General features: G+C 33.4%; 1 protein-coding gene across 1 annotated transcript in view; it reads left to right on the top strand.

The window, feature by feature from the left end:
* Window positions 1–15,151, top strand: part of LOC117324050 — a 30,848-nt gene extending 15,697 nt beyond the window's left edge. Inside the window, exons 2-3 of the mRNA XM_033879663.1 lie at window positions 9,817–10,037; window positions 14,340–15,151. Coding sequence (XP_033735554.1) covers window positions 9,901–10,037; window positions 14,340–14,847 — 645 coding nt within the window. The 5' untranslated portion in view covers window positions 9,817–9,900 and the 3' untranslated portion in view covers window positions 14,848–15,151. The remainder of the gene's footprint in view (window positions 1–9,816; window positions 10,038–14,339) is intronic.
* The last annotated feature ends 9,535 nt before the right edge of the window (window positions 15,152–24,686 follow it).

Here is a 24,686-nt window from a genome sequence, read left to right as displayed (position 1 = left end):
GATTCTCGCACTTTTTGACACTATTGATTTTCGATGTTTTTAATTTTGTTTTTAAGTTTATGAAATGCAATAAAAAGAAAATTCGCACTCGTGAAAATATCGATTTTCTGTCATACTCGTGAAATATATGTTATATTAAACAGGAAACCATTCAATATCCTCTATATATATATAGCATAGTACAATGTAACTCAAATGACGAATGAAGACAAATTTATGACTTCTGCCTTTACCAGGCCACGAACTCGCGATCTTAGGACTAATCAGAAATACCCGTACTGTATAAGTGTTGATTTTATTTAACAACTGGGAAATAGCAAAGATAATAGTTTTGCTGTAAAAAACATCATGTTGATCAAACATTTATTCATTGTATGCATACATTTTGTCACCGCTTTATTTTCAGATTTGATATCCCTAACAACTGTCGCTGAATCCTAATATTTATTTCTTCAAACAACTGTAGCACGCTCTACACGTGACTACCAATGGATATCTAACAGAGAGGAAATATCTATCAGTAGGGTAGTTACCTAACCCTTCTTTGGCGTTTATGTATATATATGTACCGCTAGAAAAAGGGTAGAACTGAAATTGGAATGACACGGGCAATTTCATGGATGTAATTTTGGGGATCGTCTCGAAAATAATCTTGCATCATGCATATTTTATCCGCGATCAACTGATGACCACTCAATGGTTATTAAACACGCAAAGGGCTGCTTTTTAAAAGGTCAAGTACTTTATGTAACATATCATTGTTAATAATGTGAAGGTTTAGTTGAATTACCTTAGAGACAAACTCGATTTTCTGACAGTTAAAATGTCAACGTAAGAGCATGCATTGTTTTCCAGTTGCATTGTAAACAGTATTCAATTACCTAAGCGCATGTGCGTCATTGGAATTTATGCAAATGACACTCGTGTAATGTTTGACTTGACGTTTTACCTTTATTTGTTACGTAAAACAATTCTCACGCAAATTGAATTCCAATAGCTAATTCCAAATGCTCTGGAAGTTTATGAAATTGTAACCTTCTCCCAATTCGTTTTGGTTTAATGATAGTTTGATTACTATCGCGATGTCGTCTTAAGAATTGTCGGTATCTCTATAACAGTGACTTGTTGGTGACCTTTCTTTACCGAAGTTAATCTAGACAAGCGACAAGGAGCGCCCTCTATACATAAACTCATTAAGGCACGTTTTTAAAGATAGCTTGCCTTTGCCGTTGATGTCTGAGAAGGCGATAATAATTAGACATGAGAAATTACATTAAGGATCCTACCTTACAAATAAAACCATGAACTTCACAATGGTAAGCGTTTCCTTTTCCGGATGTGGGATTAGTCTTGCTGTCGAATCCAGCAATCCGAAAAAAATCGATGTACAATGAAAATTGATAGTTGTATAGCTTACAAGTTTCATAGTTTCGAGAGATAAAGACAATGGGACTATGTTCGTCATCAGGGTATCACATTTGCTTGTGAGAATTAAAGTTTTCACCACAACTTCTTGGTAGTGTTTAAAGAAGTAGTTATCATTTTAGTAATACTTGAGCCTAGATTTTCTGTACCTTTTCCCCTGAAATATGGAGAAGAGCGAATGTTAAATAAGGATAGCGTTCAACCATTTTATAATAGTACAAATAACAGGTCAGATGGTTAGATGAGGTTTCCTTTAGTTTCCGAGTCTGTGACACGCGTATATAAGTAAGTTTAGTCTACACGGCTGAACGATTTGTTGAGAAATGGTACACAACGGAAAATATATAGAGTAATGAGCAACAGAGAAGTTTTCAGTAATACGGTTAAAGCCGCAGATTAACAATGAGGAGATTAACGCCTGTTAATCTGTCCACGGTATACACTTGGTATTTTAATGTTAACCTCCGAACATAAAATTATGGTTTTAACAAGAAAACAATACGAACAAATCTATATCTGAGCAATTTTTTTTTTTTTTTTTTTTAAATCCGCAAGGAAATTTAAGTTCAATAACTAATTTAAACAAAACTCCATGTGGACGAGCATTAAAGACTTTGGATAAGTAATAATGATGTTCGTCATGCCATGTTTCGTTTCTCCCTGAACATGTTAAGGGATGGGATTTATTCATGCATTTTTATTTATCTACATAGTAAAATTATTCTAAAATTAATATATCATATTCGATCAATGAGAAGGGATGGTACCTGTCTAGGGACAATTTACATGCTCTCGATTTGAACTTTGATTTATAGCAAACCGCAGTTTACGTAAGAAAGCCTTACAATTCCATTCGGATCTGGAGCTGCCTCTTTAAAGTGCTTCCGATAGGAGTGAGTTGGTATACCTGACAGGCGTATCCCGGCGATAAACTGCGTAGTAGCGTGGTTCATGGTGATATCGCCGTACTTATCATCTGGGAGTTGTAGGCATGTCTTTGTACATACGAAGTGAGCCATTTCATAGACAATAAATTCTACATACACATTATTCGTTACCAACTAATGACGGCACTGAAGACTAGAATGCCTCTCGCACACAGCCAATATTGGTAGCTTAATGATGGAAAGTGTCGATATCGCGGTATCTTCATCTTTTGGTGCGTGCTTTTCCTTGTCAGCTTGGACCTCGTCAGATTTTAATGTCCATAAAAAGGTAATATAGCTATACATCATACGTCACGGGACGCAACTCCAATAAAAATGAAGATGTATGCCTGTATGGTTTATTATTAGACTTGGGTATGTGGACGGTCATGTTGAACGTGACTTTTCTCCTGTCATTCTCCGAGTCTCTGACACTCTGCCATACAACTTTATGTGAAGTTTAGTTTATTTCTGTGATGCAGAGTTAAAATCATTCAGCTGAGGATGGATTCCAATGGTCTCCGAGGTTAATAGCATGTCGTTTATCTCAGAAACACACGTAACTGTCAATTATCTCGGGTACAGAACAACAGTCATTGTACACCTTCAGCAGCTGACTGGATTAGCGTACTGTTGTAGAGCAAGCTGTAATACACATCTTTGGTGAGGAAGCCATCTTATGGCACCAGGTCAGTACAAACGGATGACGGAATTACTATTATTGAACTAAAACACATCTCATAAGACGTGTACAGTTTTGAATTTGGTATCTTAAGCATGCACATGGCTCTTTCACTTTCTTAGAAATCTCCCTCTGATCCTCTTACAAAGGGATAGTATATACTATAATTATATAGTGGATGTCGAATTACGCTTGTACATGGACATACTGTACGGTATTACACGTATCGGTTAGGGAATTTCTCCCCACATTACATTTTGTAGTCAGTAGATGTTAATCTTTACACAATATACCACGATGTTGTCATTTTCTTTAATGAAAGTTTATGGAATCTTCTGAATGTTTTAAGAATAACTATATATTCATCTATATATATGACAATTTACTACTTGAAAAGTTATATACTAGTATATATATCATAAGCCATAAAGATGTGTACACGTTGAATGTATCCCCCAATCGATGCTGAGATATACAATTGTATAACGGAGATAGTGACATATAGTTACATTGTTCGACCACTGTGCACAGCTGATTGTTATTTATAAAACATCGATATTCTCATCCTTTTTATCAGTTATAATGTACTAAGGAATGTAAACAGTAAAAAGGGATGGGACATTATCAAATCTATACATATCTTGAGCTCTCAGGACCTCATTAACTTATATGTTAAGATATTAGATTCTAGAGGATTATCGTCGTTAAGGTCTGCTATATCTAGTTCCGGTGTTAACCAGCGAAGAAAAAAATCCAACGGTAGATGATTAACATTATAATATAGGACACGGATCGAGAACACTGTGTTTGGTGTTGTCTAAAACACAGCGAGCGACGTCAGCGCTGGGCTAAACATCTCGCTTATTATAGTCATTCGAGAGCGGAAAGATATATATTTTTACTTGGCGTAATTGATTTCGGTCTAAAAATAAATTACAATGTATTTGCTTCCGTTCAGTGATAAATACCGTCAATTTGATGCAGTACAGTCAGTTTAGTATCTGCAGTATGTCAATTTTCGACAAAATATCTGTTTTACTATTCAAATTGATTTTGTATCAGTTAAATGCAATTCCATGCTTATTTCTGTTCTAAACGACAGAGTCTACACCAATAAAAACACACTAACACAGACAACCAAACACGCCATTCTGGTTTGTATAGTTTGTTCCATAGACTTTAATGAAGCACTAACTGTTTGATATGTTTTATAGGAAATAAATTTGATGTAAATCTTATATAATTCACTATCCCCGTAGTAACGCCAGGTTAGGTACCGTAGTACGCCAGGTAAGTTACCATAGTAACGCCAGGTTAGCTACCATAGTAACACCGGGTAAGTTACCGTAGTAACGCCAGGTTATTTACCGTAGTAACGCCAGGTAAGTTACCATAGTAACGCCAGGTTAGTTATCATAGTAACGCCAGGTAAGTTACCGTAGTAACGCAAGGTTAGTTACCGTAGTAACGCCAGGTTAGTTACCGTAGTAACGCCAGGTAAGTTACCATAGTAACGCCAGGTAAGCTACCATAGTAACACCAGGTAAGTTACCGTAGAAACCCAGGTTAGTTACCATTGTAACGCCACGTAAGTTACCGTAGTAACGTCAGGAAAGTTACCGTAGTAACGCCAGGTTAGTTACCATAGTAACGCCAGGTTAGGTACTGTAGTAACGCCAGGTAAGTTACCGTAGTTACGCCAGGTAAGTTACCGTAGTAACGCCAGGTAAGTTACCGTAGTAGCGCCAGGTAAGTTACCGTAGTAACGCCAGGTTAATTACCATAGTAACGCCAGGTTATTTACCGTAGTAACGCCAGATTAGTTACCGTAATAACTCCAGGTAAGTTACCGTAGTAATGCCAGGTAAGTTACCAAAGTAACGCCAGGTTAATTAACGTAGTAACGCCAGGTTAGTTACCATAATAACGCTAGGTAAGTTACCGTAGTAATGCCAGGTTAGTTACCATAGTAACGCCAGGTTAGTTACCGTAGTAACGCCAGGTTAGTTACCGTAGTAACTCCAGATAAGTTACCGTAGTAATGCCAGGTAAGTTATCATAGTATCGCCAGGTTAGTAACCGTAGTAACGCCAGGTTAGTTACCATAGTAACGCCAGGTTAGTTACCGTAGTAACGCCTGGTTAATTACCATAGTAACGCCAGGTAAGTTACCGTAGTAACGACAGGTAGGTACCATAGTTACGCCAGGTAAGTTACCGTAGTAACGCCAGGTTAGTTACCATAGTAACGCCAGGTCAGTTACTATAGTAACGCCAGGTTAGTAACCATAGTAACGCCAGGATAGTTACCATAGTAACGCCAGGTTAGTCACTGTAGTAACGCCAGGTTAGTTACCATAGTAACGCCAGGATAGTTACCGTAGTAACGCCAGGTAAGTTACCGTAGTAACTCCAGGTAAGTTACCGTAGTAACGCCAGGTTAGTTACCATAGTAACGCCAGGTTAGTAACCGTAGTAATGCCAGGTAAGTTACCATAGAAACGCCAGGTTAGTTACCATATTAACGCCAGGATAATTACCGTAGTAACGCCAGGTTAATACCCATGGTAACGCCAAGTAGGTACCATAGTAACGCCAAGTTAATCATTATCACATAATGCTAGAAATCGGGCCCTAATCATGGGTTGGTTATGTCTGCTTGGCTTATCATAGACAAGTACATGTGACTTTCTAACGCTGTTCTGTAGCGCTTCAATTGAAAATGTTTCTAAATAAGGTTTAGACATTGGCGCCAATATCCAAGTTGATCTCATTTTCTAATTAGGATAAGATTAATTGGGGTTGATGTCAGTAGGAAGGTAGGTATGTACAGACCACTCAGGTGATTAACACCCACAACTGTATCATACAGCTGTTTCGTTCTTCTAGGAGTCGTCAATGATAGGAGCCAAAATCATTCTTTATTGAGGGTAATTTCAATACAGCGTATACAAATGTATATTGTGAACCGGTGGCACTATCGATAAGAGGGATAACAGAAAACCTTGGGGACTTTCCGCCAGCAGAACTGTTCACGGTCATTGTAAATAAATATGAAAATTAAGTGGCAGATGTAGCGAATTAAAATCCAAGAGTGGTCTAGAATGATAAACAATAAAACCTACGGCAAGGTCGGGATCAGGCAGTCATCCTCTGTACCGGGTTTCATTGTATTTACCGTCCACTGCCGAGTAGTTGTAAACATTTCAGCAATTGAATTGCAATATTAATGTGAGACAAGAAAGGGTGTTTAAAAATTAACACTTTATTGAAAAAAATGACATTGTCTTAAATTTAGGTTACGATATTGTTTTATTGAAATAAAAGCCTATTTCATTTGTCCACAGAAATGGTCAATTGAAAACAAGTTTAGACAAAGTAAACATGAAATATCCAAAATAGGAAAATGATGGTAGAAAGATGATTGCTTTGAGTTCGTCTCTCCACAGTCCTAGTTTATCTGTATTTACATTCCCTTCTAGCCTCTGTGTATGCGTCCTAAGTATTTTGATGTTTTTTTATTTGATGAATAACATGAATTAGTTATATTGGTTTTGTGAAGAATATGATATAGTTATTTCTTTAGTGAAGAAGATGGTAAAGTTCTTTCTTTTGAGAAGAAAATGATGAAGTTATTTCTTTAAGAAGTAATTAACGATGATGCGTGAATTGTTGCAGGATATACAACGAGGACAAGGATATTTTGCAATTAAATTAATAACGAAGGCCGCAGGCCTGAGTTATTAATCAAAATTGCAAAATATCCGAGTCCGAGTTGTATATCCTGCAACAATACACGAATCAAAGTTGATTATTTCTATTCTACCATGTACTGTTTAGTTCTTAGATCTACCTCTTTCTAATAGAAAAACGGCAAAGAAACCCCGGGAAAACCTTGTAATTTATTTCTTGAGTATTGCATGATTTTGTTAATAAAATATACATTTCTTTACAAGCACTACAGTACTATAATCAAGAACATCTATCATATAGCATTGATTTTGAAAATTAAAAAAAAAAAACGTCATTCGTAGGATTCGAACTCGCGTCGTGATAAAAAAATAAAGAAAGACTAACCCATTAGCCCACTACGCTACACTAAACGTATCGTTTCAAGGTGAATATAACATTGTAACAGCCGTGACTCACGAGCGTGTATTATTGGCACGAGCGTGCATTATTGGAAAATAATACATGGTTTTAAACCAATCAAAACTGGCGTTGCATAGCAATATGGTAGAATTAGTGATAAAAATTGTAAAGTTACTTCTTTTGAGAAGAAGATGATATAGTTATTTCTTTAGTGAAGAATTTGATATAGTTATTTCTTTTGTGAAGAAGAAGGTAAGGTTATTTCTTTTGAGAAGAAGATGGCATAGTTATTTCTTTAGTGAAGAATATGATATAGTTATTTCTTTAGTGAATAATTTGATAAAGTTACTGCCTTTTTGAAGAAAATGTTTATGGTTCTTTTCTTTAGTGTAGATATACCATTATATAGATCTCACCAAAATATGTTATCCTACGGAAACATGTTTACCCGATTTACCCATGGAGCATGATCCCGTATCTGTAAAAGTGTGATGTAATCATTCATTAAATATTTGTACTTACATTTAAGTTATACCATAATCGTCACGAAAATATCATGGTTTAGCGCAAGACAATTTATATATACAACAGGGATCAGCTATCTAACTAATTATAAACTATTCAGTAATCATGGAACAACTTATAAATCAAAATCATAAGGCTATATAATCATATGATGTATAATACTGAATACAAGTATGTTAATAAATCTATATTGACAATGCCTCCTCCACATCGTGTCCGTGTCGTTAGCACACGCCTACACTCTTCAGTGTTGATAAAGGGGGCGCTGTTTACCTATAACGGAACATTTACTCAACAGTATAATAAATTACTTCTTCTGAAATGCTCTTCCTGATATTATCTATGATATAAATATGAGAAAAACGAAGTCAGTTATGTTGTGATACATTGCGGTTGATACGCTATCGACAATATGCCCGCTCATTACGTTGATCGGGTTATACGACCATGTTCCCTGCACATATATATGTGTTATATATAATATGTTAGTAAGCGCGTGGCAGTAATTGCCTGGTCTGATATCGATCTCGCGCTATTGAAGATTGGGTCTGATGTGAGAGGATACTCCTGTAATGACCTCGAAAGAAGTCGGGAACGAGATGATTTGAATTACTTTCTCATCGAGATTTGAACCCTAGACGTTTGTTTGGATGCTTTCAGCTGATGATACTAATTATATGTTGCCCCATGAGGCTATCTAACGGTGGTAATAGTTGGAGAGTCCGTGACGTCTTAAGATACTATTAAGTACTGTAATGTTTATTCAAACACCCACACAAACATTTGTATGTATATGGTTTTGGGATAGTACCAATGACACAAAGAGTAGTTCGGATGAAATATATTTTGTCAACAGTACACTATATACCGCAAAATTAGAAATGATTCTACATCACATCATACAGAAGTTCATTAATGGCTGAAAAATGGAAATCCAGTCGGGGAGTAAATATTAGGAGGATCCAAGAATGGAAGTGAAGTGTATAAAGGCATTAAATGTTACAGAAAACCTAGGGGAACCACCGGTCAACCTAGGGGTAAGGGGAACCACCGGTTAATCTTGAGGCTAGGGGAAACAGCGGTAAACATAAACATTGGGGTTAAGGGAACCACGGTAAACCTAGAAGGTAGGGAAGCCACCAGTAAACCTAGGGGATAGGGGAACCAACGGTCATTCTAGGGGCTAGGGGAACCAACGGTAAACCAAGGGGCTAGGGGTACCAATGGTAACCCTAGGGGCTAGGGGAACCACTGGTAAATATTGGGGTTAAGAGAACCACGATAAACCCAGGGGCTAGGGAAACCAACGGTAAACCAAGGGGCTTTGGGAACCTTTGGTAAACCTTAGGGCTATGGGAACCATCGGTAAACTTACACGTAGGGATTAGGATAATAACCGGTAAAAACAATTCTAGGGGTTAGGGGAAGCACCGGTAAAATGTCAGTTTTGAGGGAGTCACCGGTGAAATTTAGGGTTTAGGGGAACCATCGCTTAAACCAAATGACTACATATAGGGGAATCACCGCTAAATCAAAGGGTAACATGTTTGGGAACCTATCAATTCACATAATTGTTAAAGAGTAATAATTTCTCTGACTATCAACGTATTCTTCACTCTATCTGATCAAATTTTAGTTGAACAATTTTTTATTCTTCTGGTTTGAAGTTCTCTAAAGTTTACCGCATTCTGGTATTGTTAACGTTACTTATTTTGATTCCAAACCACATGGCCACACGGATAGCTAGAATGCTCCACAATGGCCACATCCTGTTATTTACGCTATCGTTTTTGCACAGATACGGCCGGTAAAAGTATTTATATGTATCTGACATGGCGAATAAACCCTCCACAGGTGTACCCCATCAACAGGAACACCTCTGGCCACGTGCGCCACACACTGGGCCTGCGCGTTCAGATAAAAACAACTGGACTGGCCAGTGCGTACATTTAACAGTAATGCCCAGTTTAATCGTCTCAATACTTATGTCATTATAAGCATTTCGTCAGAAATTAAGACGGGTTTAATTATTAAGTGTGTACTACATTTTAAACGTACTTTGTGTGTATATAGGAACAGTTTAATTGTAGTACAGCCATGTATATGGTATGTTCGGTGATAGTACTGTTGTTGTAACACCACTATTTACGAATACATATTCTTTCAGGCCAGTTACCTACTAGCATGTCAGGAGAGTCGCGATCGACAGCCGCCATATGACGGTCAACAAGAGGATGGGCGATACTGCGGTATGATAAACAGAACCGAAAGTGTTCAAAACGATGAGGAAAACATGCTTGGAATTAACACGACTGGTTTGGTGTTTCTGGGAATTTTCAGCGTCTTGTTTCTAATGACATGTATTCTATCAGCCGTCAAAGCTGTCAAGTAAGTAGACAAAGGCATTCAATATTATGTACACTATACTAGGAAATAGTTACAGCAACCCCAATACTAACGGCTAAACACATCACTTATATACCGATGATAAACTACAACATTTCCCCTACCGCTTGCTACAGTGTACGTCCAATCAAGGCGAGTCTCTGGTCCAAGACCGCCACATTTCTCAGCACGTTGACAAGCATTGCAATTAGAAAACCCTTGCTAAGGAGTTCGTTGGTCACCAAGACTCATCGTTACTGAAAATGGTAATACAATATGTATCAATTCAGCTAATTGTTTAAATATACAAATCTAGGAAAGGTTGGTATGCAATAAAGATAGATGTGATGGTTAGAAACCATAGAATTACAATGGTTGGTCCATTGTTATGTAAAAAATGGTATTTGATCACTGTATCTGCAATGCGCCAAATCCTCTTCAGGGTTATTTCCCTTGATATCTATCGTTAAAGCAACTAAAGGTGTTTTGATCTCAAATAATTAAGTATAATATGTTGCATGCTTCACTTTTCAAACTCTGTCTGTCGGGACTGTTTGCTTTCCAAATCAGCACTTTATGTTATTGAACTTTAAAGACCAAACACATAAACTAACCACATCTGACCACTTCAACAAGAACTAGTAATATTCGATCCTGAAGTATTAACATGCTGGTTCTGGTACTGACCCATTCGTGGATATATCCTGTGTGACGTAATAACAGCTAAAATGATTATATATAACCACCGGGCCGCCGTTCTGTGACCTTCATTTACATTCATTGAATGTCGCTTTGGTCGAGTCCATGTGGTGATGAAGTAGTTCGTTATATTTGTCTCGAGAGCAACTCAATCCATCACTCTATGAAATCGATCAAAAAAATATTCAATCCTTATATTTCAGTTTAAAAAAAAACTTATCAATTAAAGAAAAACTTAGTCTTCAGTTACTAGAACTTTGGCGTGTCTAATGGATTGTGTTGAGAAAATAGTCCGTCTTTATAGGATGACAAAACAGTATTAAGACAAAAATGTTATTTTGAAACACATTTATCATAAAAAAAATCCAAAATACCATGAATTCATTGAAATATTAATTTTGTCGTTGAATTTTAATTAAGCATTGATGTCTTTTTTTTTTTAGTTTCATCGGGGTATGAAACAAATTTTGTTTGCAAACTGTAAGAATTCTTATAGAAGTTTGCAAACAAAATTTGTTTCATACCCAGATGAAACTAAACAAAAATTGACATCAATGCTTATAATTAATTTTTGAAAATGATTTTCTAATTTAAAACATGTTTTATGTACAATTTTACTGGTTTTAAATGGGATTCTTTTTCTCAAATCAATACGCAACGTCAATTGTCGTATTGTGCCGTGTGTCTTAAGCTTTAATTGCAGTAAACGTTTTTTGGACTATTTTACATGCTTTAGAAATAATCTGTATTAATGTTGATATTTTTACAACATACTTGTTTCATCGCGTTACGGATGGATGGAGACAGTCATGTCTGTATCAGCGAGAGGAATTAACAACTGTTCTTATTTACAATTACACATCTTTACACTTAAACTGGAGCGGCTGCACACATCGCATTTCACGTACTCTACACACTCAATGTATTTAAGGTAGCGGACAGCTTGTAATGGGTTGGCATTTCCCGAATTCACTCTTAAAACAGCACAAATAGAAAGTAACACTGAAAACGGAATGGCGAAATGGGCTTTACGTAATACACAGCTTGTAGGTAGTGCGTTGTACGTAGATAAGATTACAATCATCGTTAATTAATCATGTAGAATGAGAGAAGGGGGTCAATGACATCGCCTATATGACTCAGTTGTCATGACCGCCACCAGCTACATGGACACGTTACCTAGCCGGAGGTTGCACGTGCAATTCTCTGTCCATCAATAATTGGCGGTGATGGCAAGTTGTTTGCGTGTGACTTGGCCACATATCCATCGTGTAGACGAAAAGGTCATCACATTTGTATACGGTATTAAACTGGTTTACTGCGAGTCGTTTATGTATGAAGTCTGTTAGGTTTAAAACTTGTTGTAAAGGTCTATAGTGACGTCAGACCTCTATGCGGGAGAGCGGGGGTGGGTGTTTACTGAGTAGGAGAGGAGTAGAAAAAAACGGGGAAATCATTCTCTACATGGGTATTTAATACGCATGCTATATAAATAGTTTACATTGACATCCTGAGATCGCAACAATTCAGCATAAATATTTGTTTCATATCGGTAAATGTAATGTCTAAATAAACTTAATGTAGAACAAACACCCGTTAACATCGATTGTTAAGATATGTAACGTCTAATGTAAAACTATTGTTAATAAATGTAATGGAACGTCTGATGTAAACTATTGTCAATAAATATGATGGAACGTCTGATGTAAACTACTGTAAAAAATATAACGCCTCATGTAAACTGTCGTTGATAAATATAACGTCTGATGTAAACTATTGTCAGTAAATGTAACGTATAACGTAAACTATTGTTAATAAATATAACGTCTAATGTAAACTGTTGTTGATAAATATAACGTCTGATGTAAACTATTGTCAGTAAATGTAACGTATAATGTAAACTATTGTCAATTAATGTAACGTATGACGTAAACTATTATCAGTAAATATATCGCCTGATGTAAACTATTGTCAGTAAATGTAACGTATAATGTAAACTATTGTCAATTAATGTAACGTCTGATGTAAACTATTGTCAATCAATGAAACGCCTCATGTAAACTATTGTCAATTAATGTAACGTCTGATGTAAACTATTGTCAGTCAATGAAACGTCTGATGTAAACTATTGTCAATAAATGAAACGTCTGATGTAAAACTATTGTCAATAAATGAAACGTCTGATGTAAAACTATTGTCAATAAATGTAACGCCTGGTGTAAACTGTTGTCAATTAATGTAACGTCTGATGTAAACTATTGTCAATTAATGTAACGTCTGATGTAAACTATTGTCAGTAAATGTAACGTCTGATGTAAACTATTGTTGATAAATGTAACGTCTGATGTAAACTATTGTCAATAAATGAAACGTCTGATGTAAACTATTGTCAATAAATGAAACGTCTGATGTAAACTATTGTCAATAAATGAAACGTCTGATGTAAAACTATTGTCAATAAATGAAACGTCTGATGTAAACTATTGTCAGTAAATGTAACGTCTGATGTAAACTATTGTAGTGATTTGTTTGGATTCTCTATTTTACTTTTAATCGATTCCATTCCATTACATTTGGTGATGTTAGAAATTGCATTTCGCGTTTAAATAAGTTACATAAGTAAAATTGCTTTCTTATATAATATTATTAAAACCAAATTATTTGGACAACTCGTTATCCCGAAACAATGATATCATTTCAACACGAATGTATGTAGATTAAACAGAGGATCTACCAGGCGTACAACACAATGTAATAATAAATCTATTGTCAAAAGCATTAATTAAATATGAAATTGATTTCATCATTCCAAACGACATGAACTCGAGTGTTATATCCTATTGAGTGTATGTTTTTATAAGCTTCTCCTCTAGAAGTCGACAATAAATGTAATTCCCACCACCATGATATATGACATCAAGTGCCAATGCAGCGACAAAAGACTCATTCAAGGGTTGTTTTTTTCATACGTGGGCTGTATCATGTTTATTAAATAAGATTTCCAGACGTATACCTGCCCGTATCACTGATTTTGTGTGAAGGTGAGGAAGGAAATCAATACGAATATTAAAATGTTGCCTATCTAGTATCGTAATGAATTTTTTGGTCCAGGCTCAATAATTATATTATATACGTATTTATTAAGGACTTTGTTTTAAAACTATGAGCACTTTGGCCCCAGAAGGTGCGAGACCATAAGTTATGTCCATTTAATTGTTTCTCCAACTTCATTGCTTCCTCTTGATAACTTATTGTATTCTCCTGTCTAAATAATATTGATTAAATACTTTAATATCAAAACATAGCTATCATCAGCTTCATCAAAGATGTCATACTATATATTTTAAATGTGAGTAGATGACCAGATACTCCCATGGCTAATTCACTGTAGAATGAATTTTCATTTATATCGAGAATGAAGCAATGGAGCTGTAGTTTCAAAGAATTATGGAAGCTGATCGTTGCTAAAGATTGAAACAGCAATATCGACCATTCTGTCTTTAACATAATATCTGTATTTATCGGAATTATATTGATTTCTGTGAATGAGCGCGTGATTTACATCTCTGATCAAGTATTTGATTATCTGTTCTTTTTGTTCTGCAGAGACAGGAAAAAAATAAAATCCAGGATAGAAGCCAAGCGACGACTGCGTTTGGAACAATCCGCTTACGAAAATCCAGAAAATGGAGCTATTCAAAAAGGCCTCGAGGGGGAGGTTACTTCAGATAAGCGTGAGAAAGACTTAGACGCAACTGCGGTGTCCTCGGACGCCAACAACCACACTCAGGTGTTCCGAACAGTATCGGCCGACGATGTTATTATTGATGAACAAAAGAAGTATTTAAATAATGTGGAGAACAGTTGTGTTTCTAATTCGAATCTGTCAAGTTCAGTACCGGACTTACAACGAAAGATATCGCCCGAATGTCTGGCAGTCAAAAAACAAATTCGAAGAACTTCCTATGCAATCGCAATAGACAGCCACTCCTGGCTACCGAAGGATCAGCCACGGTATGCTAAGACAGCAGCTATAATAAAAACATATAACCTTCAACCAGGAACAACGAAATCGTATGAAAACAGAGCATTCGATCCGAACGATACACAATGAAACGTGACTTTTTTCTGTTCTTACACATTTTAATTGTACACAACACACGAAAAGCTTTTTACAAGTGTATGTATTACCAGAGAAATTGACATGTTAAAAGACAGATCAACTGTACAGTGATATATATGATAGTATTTCTGATGGCAGATTATGAATTGGCCGTCTTTTTATTCCATTATCAGCATTGAATCTTTATAGAACTGTACATCAAATGACTCGTCATGTCTTTGTTGAAATCCTTAAAATTATTTAAATATATGTGAATGTAAACCATTTTATATAAACCTATTCTTTGACAACGTCATGATGTGTTGTATATAATGTCTTTGTTGACAGCAATTGCGTTCATCCCCCAATTGGCATTTGTAAAATATCCTAAATATAGATGTAATACGGTAGTATTATTGTGTGCTACATTATGTTCGATAGGTGCAGTGTACACATGTAATACGGTAGTACTTATGTGTGTTACATTATGTTCTAAAAGTACAGATGTACTATGGTAGACTATTGTGTTACATTATGTTCTATAAGTACATATGTAATATGGTAGTACCATTTTGTGTTACATTATGTTCTATAAGTACTGATGTAATATGGTAGTACCATTGTGTGTTACATTATGTTCTATAAGTACAGATGTAATACGGCAGACTATTGTGTGTTACATTATGTTCTATAAGTACAGATGTACTATGGTAGTACTATTGTGTTACATTATGTTCTATAAGTACAGATGTAATATGGTAGACTATTGTGTTATATTATGTTCTATAAGTACAGATGTAATATGGTATACTATTGTGTGTTATATTATGTTCTATAAGTACAGATGTAATATGGTAGACTATTGTGTGTTACATAATGTTCTATAAGTACACATGCTATATGGTAGTACCATTGTGTTACATTATGTTCTATAAGTACAGATGTACTATGGTAGACTATTGTGTTATATTATATTCTATCAGTACAGATGTACTATGGTAGTACTATTATGTTATATTATGTTCTATAAGTACAGATGTACTATGGTAGACTATTGTGTGTTACATTATGTTCTATAAGTACAGATGTAATATGGTAGACTATTGTGTGTTACATTATATTCTATAAGTACACATGTAATACGATAGTACTATTGTGTTACATTATGTTCTATAAGTACAGATGTAATATGGTAGACTATTGTGTTACATAATGTTCTATAAGTACACATGTAATACGATAGTACTATTGTGTTTCATTATGTTCTATAAGTACAGATGTAATATGGTATACTATTGTGTTACATTATGTTCTATAAGTACAGATGTAATATGGTAGTACTATTGTGTTACATTATGTTCTATAAGTACAGATGTAATATGGTAGACTATTGTGTTACATAATGTTCTATAAGTACAGATGTAATATGGTAGTACTATTGTGTTACATTATGTTCTATAAGTACAGATGTAATATGGTATACTATTGTGTTACATTATGTTCTATAAGTGCAGATGTAATATGGTATACTATTGTGCTACATTATGTTCTATAAGTACAGATGTAATATGGTAGACTATTGTGTGTTACATAATGTTCTATAAGTACACATGTTATATGGTAGTACCATTGTGTTACATTATGTTCTATAAGTACAGATGTACTATGGTAGACTATTGTGTTATATTATATTCTATCAGTACAGATGTACTATGGTAGTACTATTGTGTTATATTATGTTCTATAAGTACAGATGTACTATGGTAGACTATTGTGTGTTACATTATGTTCTATAAGTACAGATGTAATATGGTAGACTATTGTGTGTTACATTATATTCTATAAGTACACATGTAATACGATAGTACTATTGTGTTACATTATGTTCTATAAGTACAGATGTAATATGGTAGACTATTGTGTTACATAATGTTCTATAAGTTCACATGTAATACGATAGTACTATTGTGTTACATTATGTTCTATAAGTACAGATGTAATATGGTATACTATTGTGTTACATTATGTTCTATAAGTACAGATGTAATATGGTAGTACTATTGTGTTACATTATGTTCTATAAGTACAGATGTAATATGGTAGACTATTGTGTTACATAATGTTCTATAAGTACAGATGTAATATGGTAGTACTATTGTGTTACATTATGTTCTATAAGTACAGATGTAATATGGTATACTATTGTGTTACATTATGTTCTATAAGTGCAGATGTAATACGATAGTACTATTGTGTTACATTATGTTCTATAAGTACAGATGTAATATGGTATACTATTGTGTTACATTATGTTCTATAAGTACAGATGTAATATGGTATACTATTGTGTTACATTATGTTCTATAAGTACACATGTAATATGGTATACTATTGTGTTACATTATGTTCTATAAGTACACATGTAATACGATAGTACTATTGTGTTACATTATGTTCTATAAGTACAGATGTAATATGGTATACTATTGTGTTACATTATGTTCTATAAGTACAGATGTAATATGGTAGTACTATTGTGTTACATTATGTTCTATAAGTACAGATGTAATATGGTAGACTATTGTGTTACATAATGTTCTATAAGTACAGATGTAATATGGTAGTACTATTGTGTTACATTATGTTCTATAAGTACAGATGTAATATGGTATACTATTGTGTTACATTATGTTCTATAAGTGCAGATGTAATACGATAGTACTATTGTGTTACATTATGTTCTATAAGTACAGATGTACTATGGTAGTACCATTGTGTTACATTATGTTCTATTAGTACAAATGTACTATGGTAGACTACTGTGTGTTACATTATATTCTATAAGTACATATGTACTATGGTAGTACTATTGTGTTACATAATGTTCTATAAGTACAGATGTAATACGATAGTACTATTGTGTTACATTATGTTCTATAAGTACAAAACTATGTACACTATTTCCCTTTAGTTGGATATATAACGTGCAGCTATGGTTTGTTGAAATACTTACTACAAAAAAACTAAGTTCAGATGATATATTACTCTCCCGGAACACATTGTCCTTTTTACAAAAGTGCCCATGCAAATAAGTTAATGAACTGTTGTTTTGTTTACTTCTTGTACGATGATATAACTAGGACGCAAAACATATCGAATCACCAAGGTGGAGATTATTGGTCACGATGTTACCGTTGTGACGTACGTCGTTAGTACCCCTATATATTGGTAGTATAAATACCGTGTGGTTTAATACCAAAGAACGGTTAAATGTCCCTAAAAGCTACCAATCTACTAAACGATAAAATGTCGCTTACATTTATTGCAACATAAGACGCCAAAGTACACATCGTTGCATGCATTGTTTATCAATATGCATTGTTTATCTATATTTATCCCATAACTACGCTTGTTTCACAACTGATATGGCACGTGATAAAATTCGTAGCAGTGTGTTATTGTTTTTGTTTACACACCGCAGTGTGTAACCACTTTCTAAGCCTCCGATTGGTCATTTGTGACCCCCAACAAATCTGATTGGCTAACATATGGCCTTTGACCACGGAATATTTTTAATACTCTCACTTATTCTTTTTTGCCGTCTGTCTTCAAAAGATCAACATGGAAACGGTTTGTGGATTAATTGCCGGTGGTCAACATTAGCATAACTGGGTGAGAGGGATGTCCTCATGGAAATGCTGATTAATCTGGGGTTTGAGTCGGACGAGATGGTAAAATAGACGAGATATTGCGTCGATAAGGCCTATCTATAGCGAACCAAATCTGACACCCCACCTCCCCCTTGATTCTCGATATGCAGTGGACCCCGATAGCCATGAATGAATTATCAAATCAATGAACAAATGTAATACAAAATGGTTAAATCGCTGTCCCTAAAGGTAGTCATTTGAATGAAACGGTCGCGGCATCTAACGTAGGCCTAAGCCTAGAGCTTCCCTTTTCCTGGTACAGAAGTACATGTCGAGTTCGGTGTCATTCGGTACGGATATTGTACCAAGAGAAAAAAAAATCAACGAAAAAATACTTTCTTATCATTCCACTTACTTTTATGACGAACATATATCCCAAACACAAAAATGTAAAAATCATTTTGGAACATTTGTCTCGTGTCAGTAAACTGATGATATTTCGTGTAAACACACTGACAAACGCGAAATACATATATTGCTCAGCACTCCAGCTCGGTTTCCGAAATATCTGTTAGAATGCACGGTGTCTTGAATGAATAAATCTCATAATGAACATTTAACATCACAATAACCAGTAATAGCATACCTACTAAGTCCAGAAAAGGACCGATAAAGGAATCTGACAATTATTAGGCCTAGTCTAATATTCAGCGGTGACGTTCGACTTCGCCATGACGGTGTCTTCGAAGATATTTGAGTCATTAAAACAAGTTACCTATTAATAAATCACACAGACACACGGATTGTCAAACAAATATTTCGTTTTGTAAAATCATATCATTTACGAATACAATACATAAGGTATGAGTCGTGCATCTAAAATAGATGATAAGCTTTCGTCCATAACGAACTATAGTTTGTCGCGTAGTGATTTGGTTCACAGAATGTAGTTGATTCGTTGAACTTGACAAGCTTACATTTGTAAGTAAAGAAGTTATGGGATAAACAAGTTCCCTGACTCGTGACGATTGTTTATCATTTTTATCCAACTCTCGTTAGTTATTTTTTTTAATTTTGAAAAGACATGAGCTTTAGCGAGTGTCTTTTCAAAATTAAAAAAATAACTAACGAGAGTTAGAGAATAGGAAAATTACCTTTTTCAAAATTGGAAAACGATAAACAATCTCCACTCGTTGGTGAGCCTCTATTTGCATGGCAGTGTCGTCGTGAAGAAAACACTTATCTATGAAAAAGTCCCTCTGGTATGCTTCCCTTGTATCTTATATGTATATGTAGCATTTATTTATCGATTTGGAATAGGAATAATGACAGGGGAACTGTAACTTGTCATCATTCTATACTTGTCATCATTCTCTATATTCTGTACAATTCGGTACTGCTATCGTAAAACATTGGCGTCTGCATTTGGTTAGTATTTACAGTAAAATAACACATTAGCCGTAAATCAACCTTGTTGATATAGCTAGCTTAGGGGCTAAAATATTGTTTTACTATGATCATGATTGGTTATATAACCATATGTGACTACCATGGTCAAACAGAAACAGACAGATCATTTTCATACTTTGGAATCTGGTGCGGAGTTTTACATAGGGATTTGGTACATAGATATAATGACATTTGAAATATTGTGATTTGAAAGACATCATACACAATGTATGTCATTCTGAATGGTGTGGATATCCATTTCATTACCGGCCAGTATACCTATGGTGTAAATACCAAAATAGGTACTAGAGTAAACCCCTCTAAACGACCTTGTAAACTAAGTATTGTATTAAAGAGAGATCAGCTTGAACGAGCGAAGAAACATATGGACGGAAGGATTGTGTACCTTTGTACGTATACTTGTTCGGAAAGGAAGATAACTCGAGTAAACCTGTCATGTACAATACTTGCACAATTCAACTAAGACGCAAACGATGGGAACATAGGAAATTTATTTCCATTCTTATAATTAATCTTCAGTAATATACATTGTACATCTAGCGAACATTATAGTCTGTCAGACATCCAAATAAAATGAAAGAAACTATGATTCCGTACTAAGAACAAAGGATTTTTTCTCGAAATTTTCAGGGAGTAAAACAAAGTACACCGAAAACAATAACGCAAAAAATAATGAATTAAGAAACAAGCAAACCAAGGAAACAACAATCAACACAAAACCAATAAATAAACACACAATAAAAAAAGGAATTAATAAACAATTAAAACAAAAACACCCAAGATATCAACAAACAATAAAACAAACAAAAAACAATGGGTTAACAAACAAGAAAACAAGCAAAAAACAATGAATTAACAAGCAATAAAAAAAAAAAAATTGATTAACAAACAATCAAACCAAGAAAACTGTATTCAAGAAGTAAATCAGGAAAACAATAACCATAGCAAACAATCATATTAAAAAAAAGAATATATTTATGCATATTAAACCCAAGTTATTAAGATGAATATGTTAATCAATGAACTAAACAATAAAGATAAATAATCAAACAATTAGTATACGTCTAATCAAGCATAACATAAGCTATCAGAACAAGGAAACAATGATTGTGGTAAACAATGAATTCATACAAACATATCACGTAAGCAATAAATATGGTTAACCATAAAATCAAGGATAGAATAGGTTAATATTAAATCAAATAAAGATAAATAATAAATAGAATGGGTAAATCTTCAATCAAATAAAGATAAATAATAAATAGAATGGTTAAAGCTTAAATCACATAAAGTTAAACAATAAATATAATGGATGAAGCTTAAATCAAATAAAGATAAACAATAAATAGAATATGTAAAGCTTAGATAAAATAAAGATAAACAATAAATAGAATGGGTAAAGCTTAGATCACATAAAGATAAATGATAAATTGAATGGGTAAAGCTTAAATCAAATAAAGTTAAACAATAGATATAATGGATGAAGCTTAAATCAAATAAAGATAAACAATAAATAGAATGGGTAAAGCTTAGATAAAATAAAGATAAATGATAAATTGAATGGGTAAAGCTTAGATAAAATAAAGATAAACAATAAATAGAATGGGTAAAGCTTAGATCAAATAAAGATAAATAATAAATAGAATGGGTAAAGCTTAGATCAAATAAAGATAAATGATAAATAGAATGGGTAAAGCTTAGATCACATAAAGCTAAACAATAAATAGAATGGGTAAAGCTTAGATAAAATAAAGATAAACAATAAAAAGAATGGGTAAAGCTTAGATAAAATAAAAATGAATAATAGATAAAATGGGTAAAGCTTAAATCAAAAAAAGATAAACAATAAATAGAATGGGTAAAGTTTAAATCAAATAAAGATAAACAATAAATAGGATGGGTAAAGCTCAGATCAAATAAAGACAAATAACAAATAGAATGGGTAAAGCTTAGATAAAATAAAGATAAACAATAAATAGAATGGGTAAAGCTTAAATCAAATAAAAATGAATAATAGATTAAATGGGTAAAGCTTAAATAAAAAAAAAGATAAACAATAAATAGAATGGGTAAAGTTTAAATCAAATCAAGATAAACAATAAATAGAATGGATAAAGCTCAGATCAAATAAAGACAAATAACAAATAGAATGAGTAAAGCTTAAATTAAAATAAAGATTAACAATATATATCGCCAAAAATTAAATCATGGAATCAATGAATAATGTATGCAGTGTTACCAAGAAAACAATTAATATCACGAACAATTTAAGAAATGATTTGAACATAAATAACGACGAAAACTCAGTTTGGGTGGTATCCTTGTTGAGGTCCCAACCTAGCAATTGACGGAATTAAAAATCACCTGCCGGGGAAAGTGTACAGTTCGCCAGCAGTTGCGCCAGTTCGGAAAGAAATGTTCCATTGGTGAAGAGCTCGATACTGTCGATGTGGGGGAAAAAAGATTTTTCATTCAACGTCATACTGTAGGTAGCATTCAACGTTCACACGTTTTCTATTATGTAAGCTTTGTTATAAGATTATTTTGAACCAGATAACATATTGATCTATTAATTGTTAAATGCCTTTCGATAATAAATATACGTTATGCATGCATCTGTAGTCAAATCAATTTTCTTGTTCCATATTGATATTCCGAAAGAGCGATGTATAATTACATCATCAATCTTAATGAATGTTACCTCCACCTATTCCGCGCGTATGTCTAATGAAATGAAATACATGTCTGTACGTTATAATTGAAGTTGCATAAGTCAACGAACGATTCCATTACCCGTGATGTTTAACAATGCCTTCAACGATCGAATATGTAAAAAATGTTGGTGTAAGAACATGATGATGGTCTATATTATAAAAGTTTTATTAAGAACATGATGATGGTCTATATTATAAAAGTTTTATGTAAGAACATGATGATGGTCTATATTATAAAAGCTTTATGTAAGAACATGACGATGGTCTATATTATAAAAGTTTTATGTAAGAACATGATGATGGTCTATATTATAAAAGCTTTATGTAAGAACATGACGATGATCTATATTATAAAAGTTGTATGTAAGAACATGACGATGGTCTATATTATAAAAGTTTTATTAAGAACATGATGATGGTCTATATTATAAAAGTTTTATGTAAGAACATGACGATGGTCTATATTATAAAAGTTGTATGTAAGAACATGACGATGGTCTATATTATAAAAGTTTTATTAAGAACATGATGATGGTCTATATTATAAAAGTTTTATGTAAGAACATGACGATGGTCTATATTATAAAAGTTGTATGAAGAACATGATGATGGTCTATATTATAAAAGTTTTATGTAAGAACATGATGATGGTCTATATTATAAAAGTTTTATTAAGAACATGATGATGGTCTATATTATAAAAGTTGTATGTAAGAACATGATGATGGTCTATATTATAAAAGTTTTATGTAAGAACATGATGATGGTCTATATTATAAAAGTTTTATTAAGAACATGATGATGGTCTATATTATAAAAGTTTTATGTAAGAACATGATGATGGTCTATATTATAAAAGTTTTATTAAGAACATGATGATGGTCTATATTATAAAAGTTTTATTAAGAACATGATGATGGTCTATATTATAAAAGTTTTATTAAGAACATGATGATGGTCTATATTATAAAAGTTTTATGTAAGAACATGATGATGGTCTATATTATAAAAGTTTTATGTAAGAACATGACGATGGTCTATAGTATAAAAGTTTTATGTAAGAACATGATAATGGTCTATATTATAAAAGTTTTATTAAGAACATGATGATGGTCTATATTATAAAAGTTTTATTAAGAACATGATGATGGTCTATATTATAAAAGTTGTATGTAAGAACATGACGATGGTCTATATTATAAAAGTTTTATTAAGAACATGATGATGGTCTATATTATAAAAGTTTTATTAAGAACATGATGATGGTCTATATTATAAAAGTTGTATGTAAGAACATGATAATGGTCTATATTATAAAAGTTTTATGTAAGAACATGACGATGGTCTATATTATAAAAGTTGTATGAAAGAACATGATGATGGGCTATATTATAAAAGTTTTATGTAAGAACATGATGATGGTCTATATTATAAAAGTTTTATTAAGAACATGATGATGGGCTATATTATAAAAGTTTTATTAAGAACATGATGATGGTCTATATTATAAAAGTTGTATGTAAGAACATGACGATGGTCTATATTATAAAAGTTGTATGAAAGAACATGATGATGGTCTATATTATAAAAGTTGTATGTAAGAACAATGAGAAGACAATAGGAACTTCACAGATAAATTTGTTTTTGTTGGGTTTTGTATTCTACTAGATTGCGGTAATTGCGGCCATTATCCCACATTAAAACAACATTTATCAGAAAGTTACACTAAACATATAACTGCAGAGTTGTATAATCATACATTCCCAGGAAATCTTTGACTCCATATGCATACAATTATTTCATTTCGATTGAATAAACCTACTTGTCGTTTATTTAAGATTTCTAGATTTACTCTGTATATTCAATAACAAAACGTTAAAAGTAACATATTACTTGATTAATGAATGCTAATCTTAATAAACATTCGAATAAGTATTTCCTGAAAACAAATGGTATAGATAAGGTACCAATATAAGGGTTTTTTTCAACAATACAGAACTGTTTGAAAATACAAATA

This window comes from Pecten maximus, chromosome 3, assembly GCF_902652985.1.
Source record: "Pecten maximus chromosome 3, xPecMax1.1, whole genome shotgun sequence".
NCBI lineage: Eukaryota > Metazoa > Mollusca > Bivalvia > Pectinida > Pectinidae > Pecten > Pecten maximus.
This window is presented reverse-complemented; position numbering and strand designations above follow the sequence as displayed.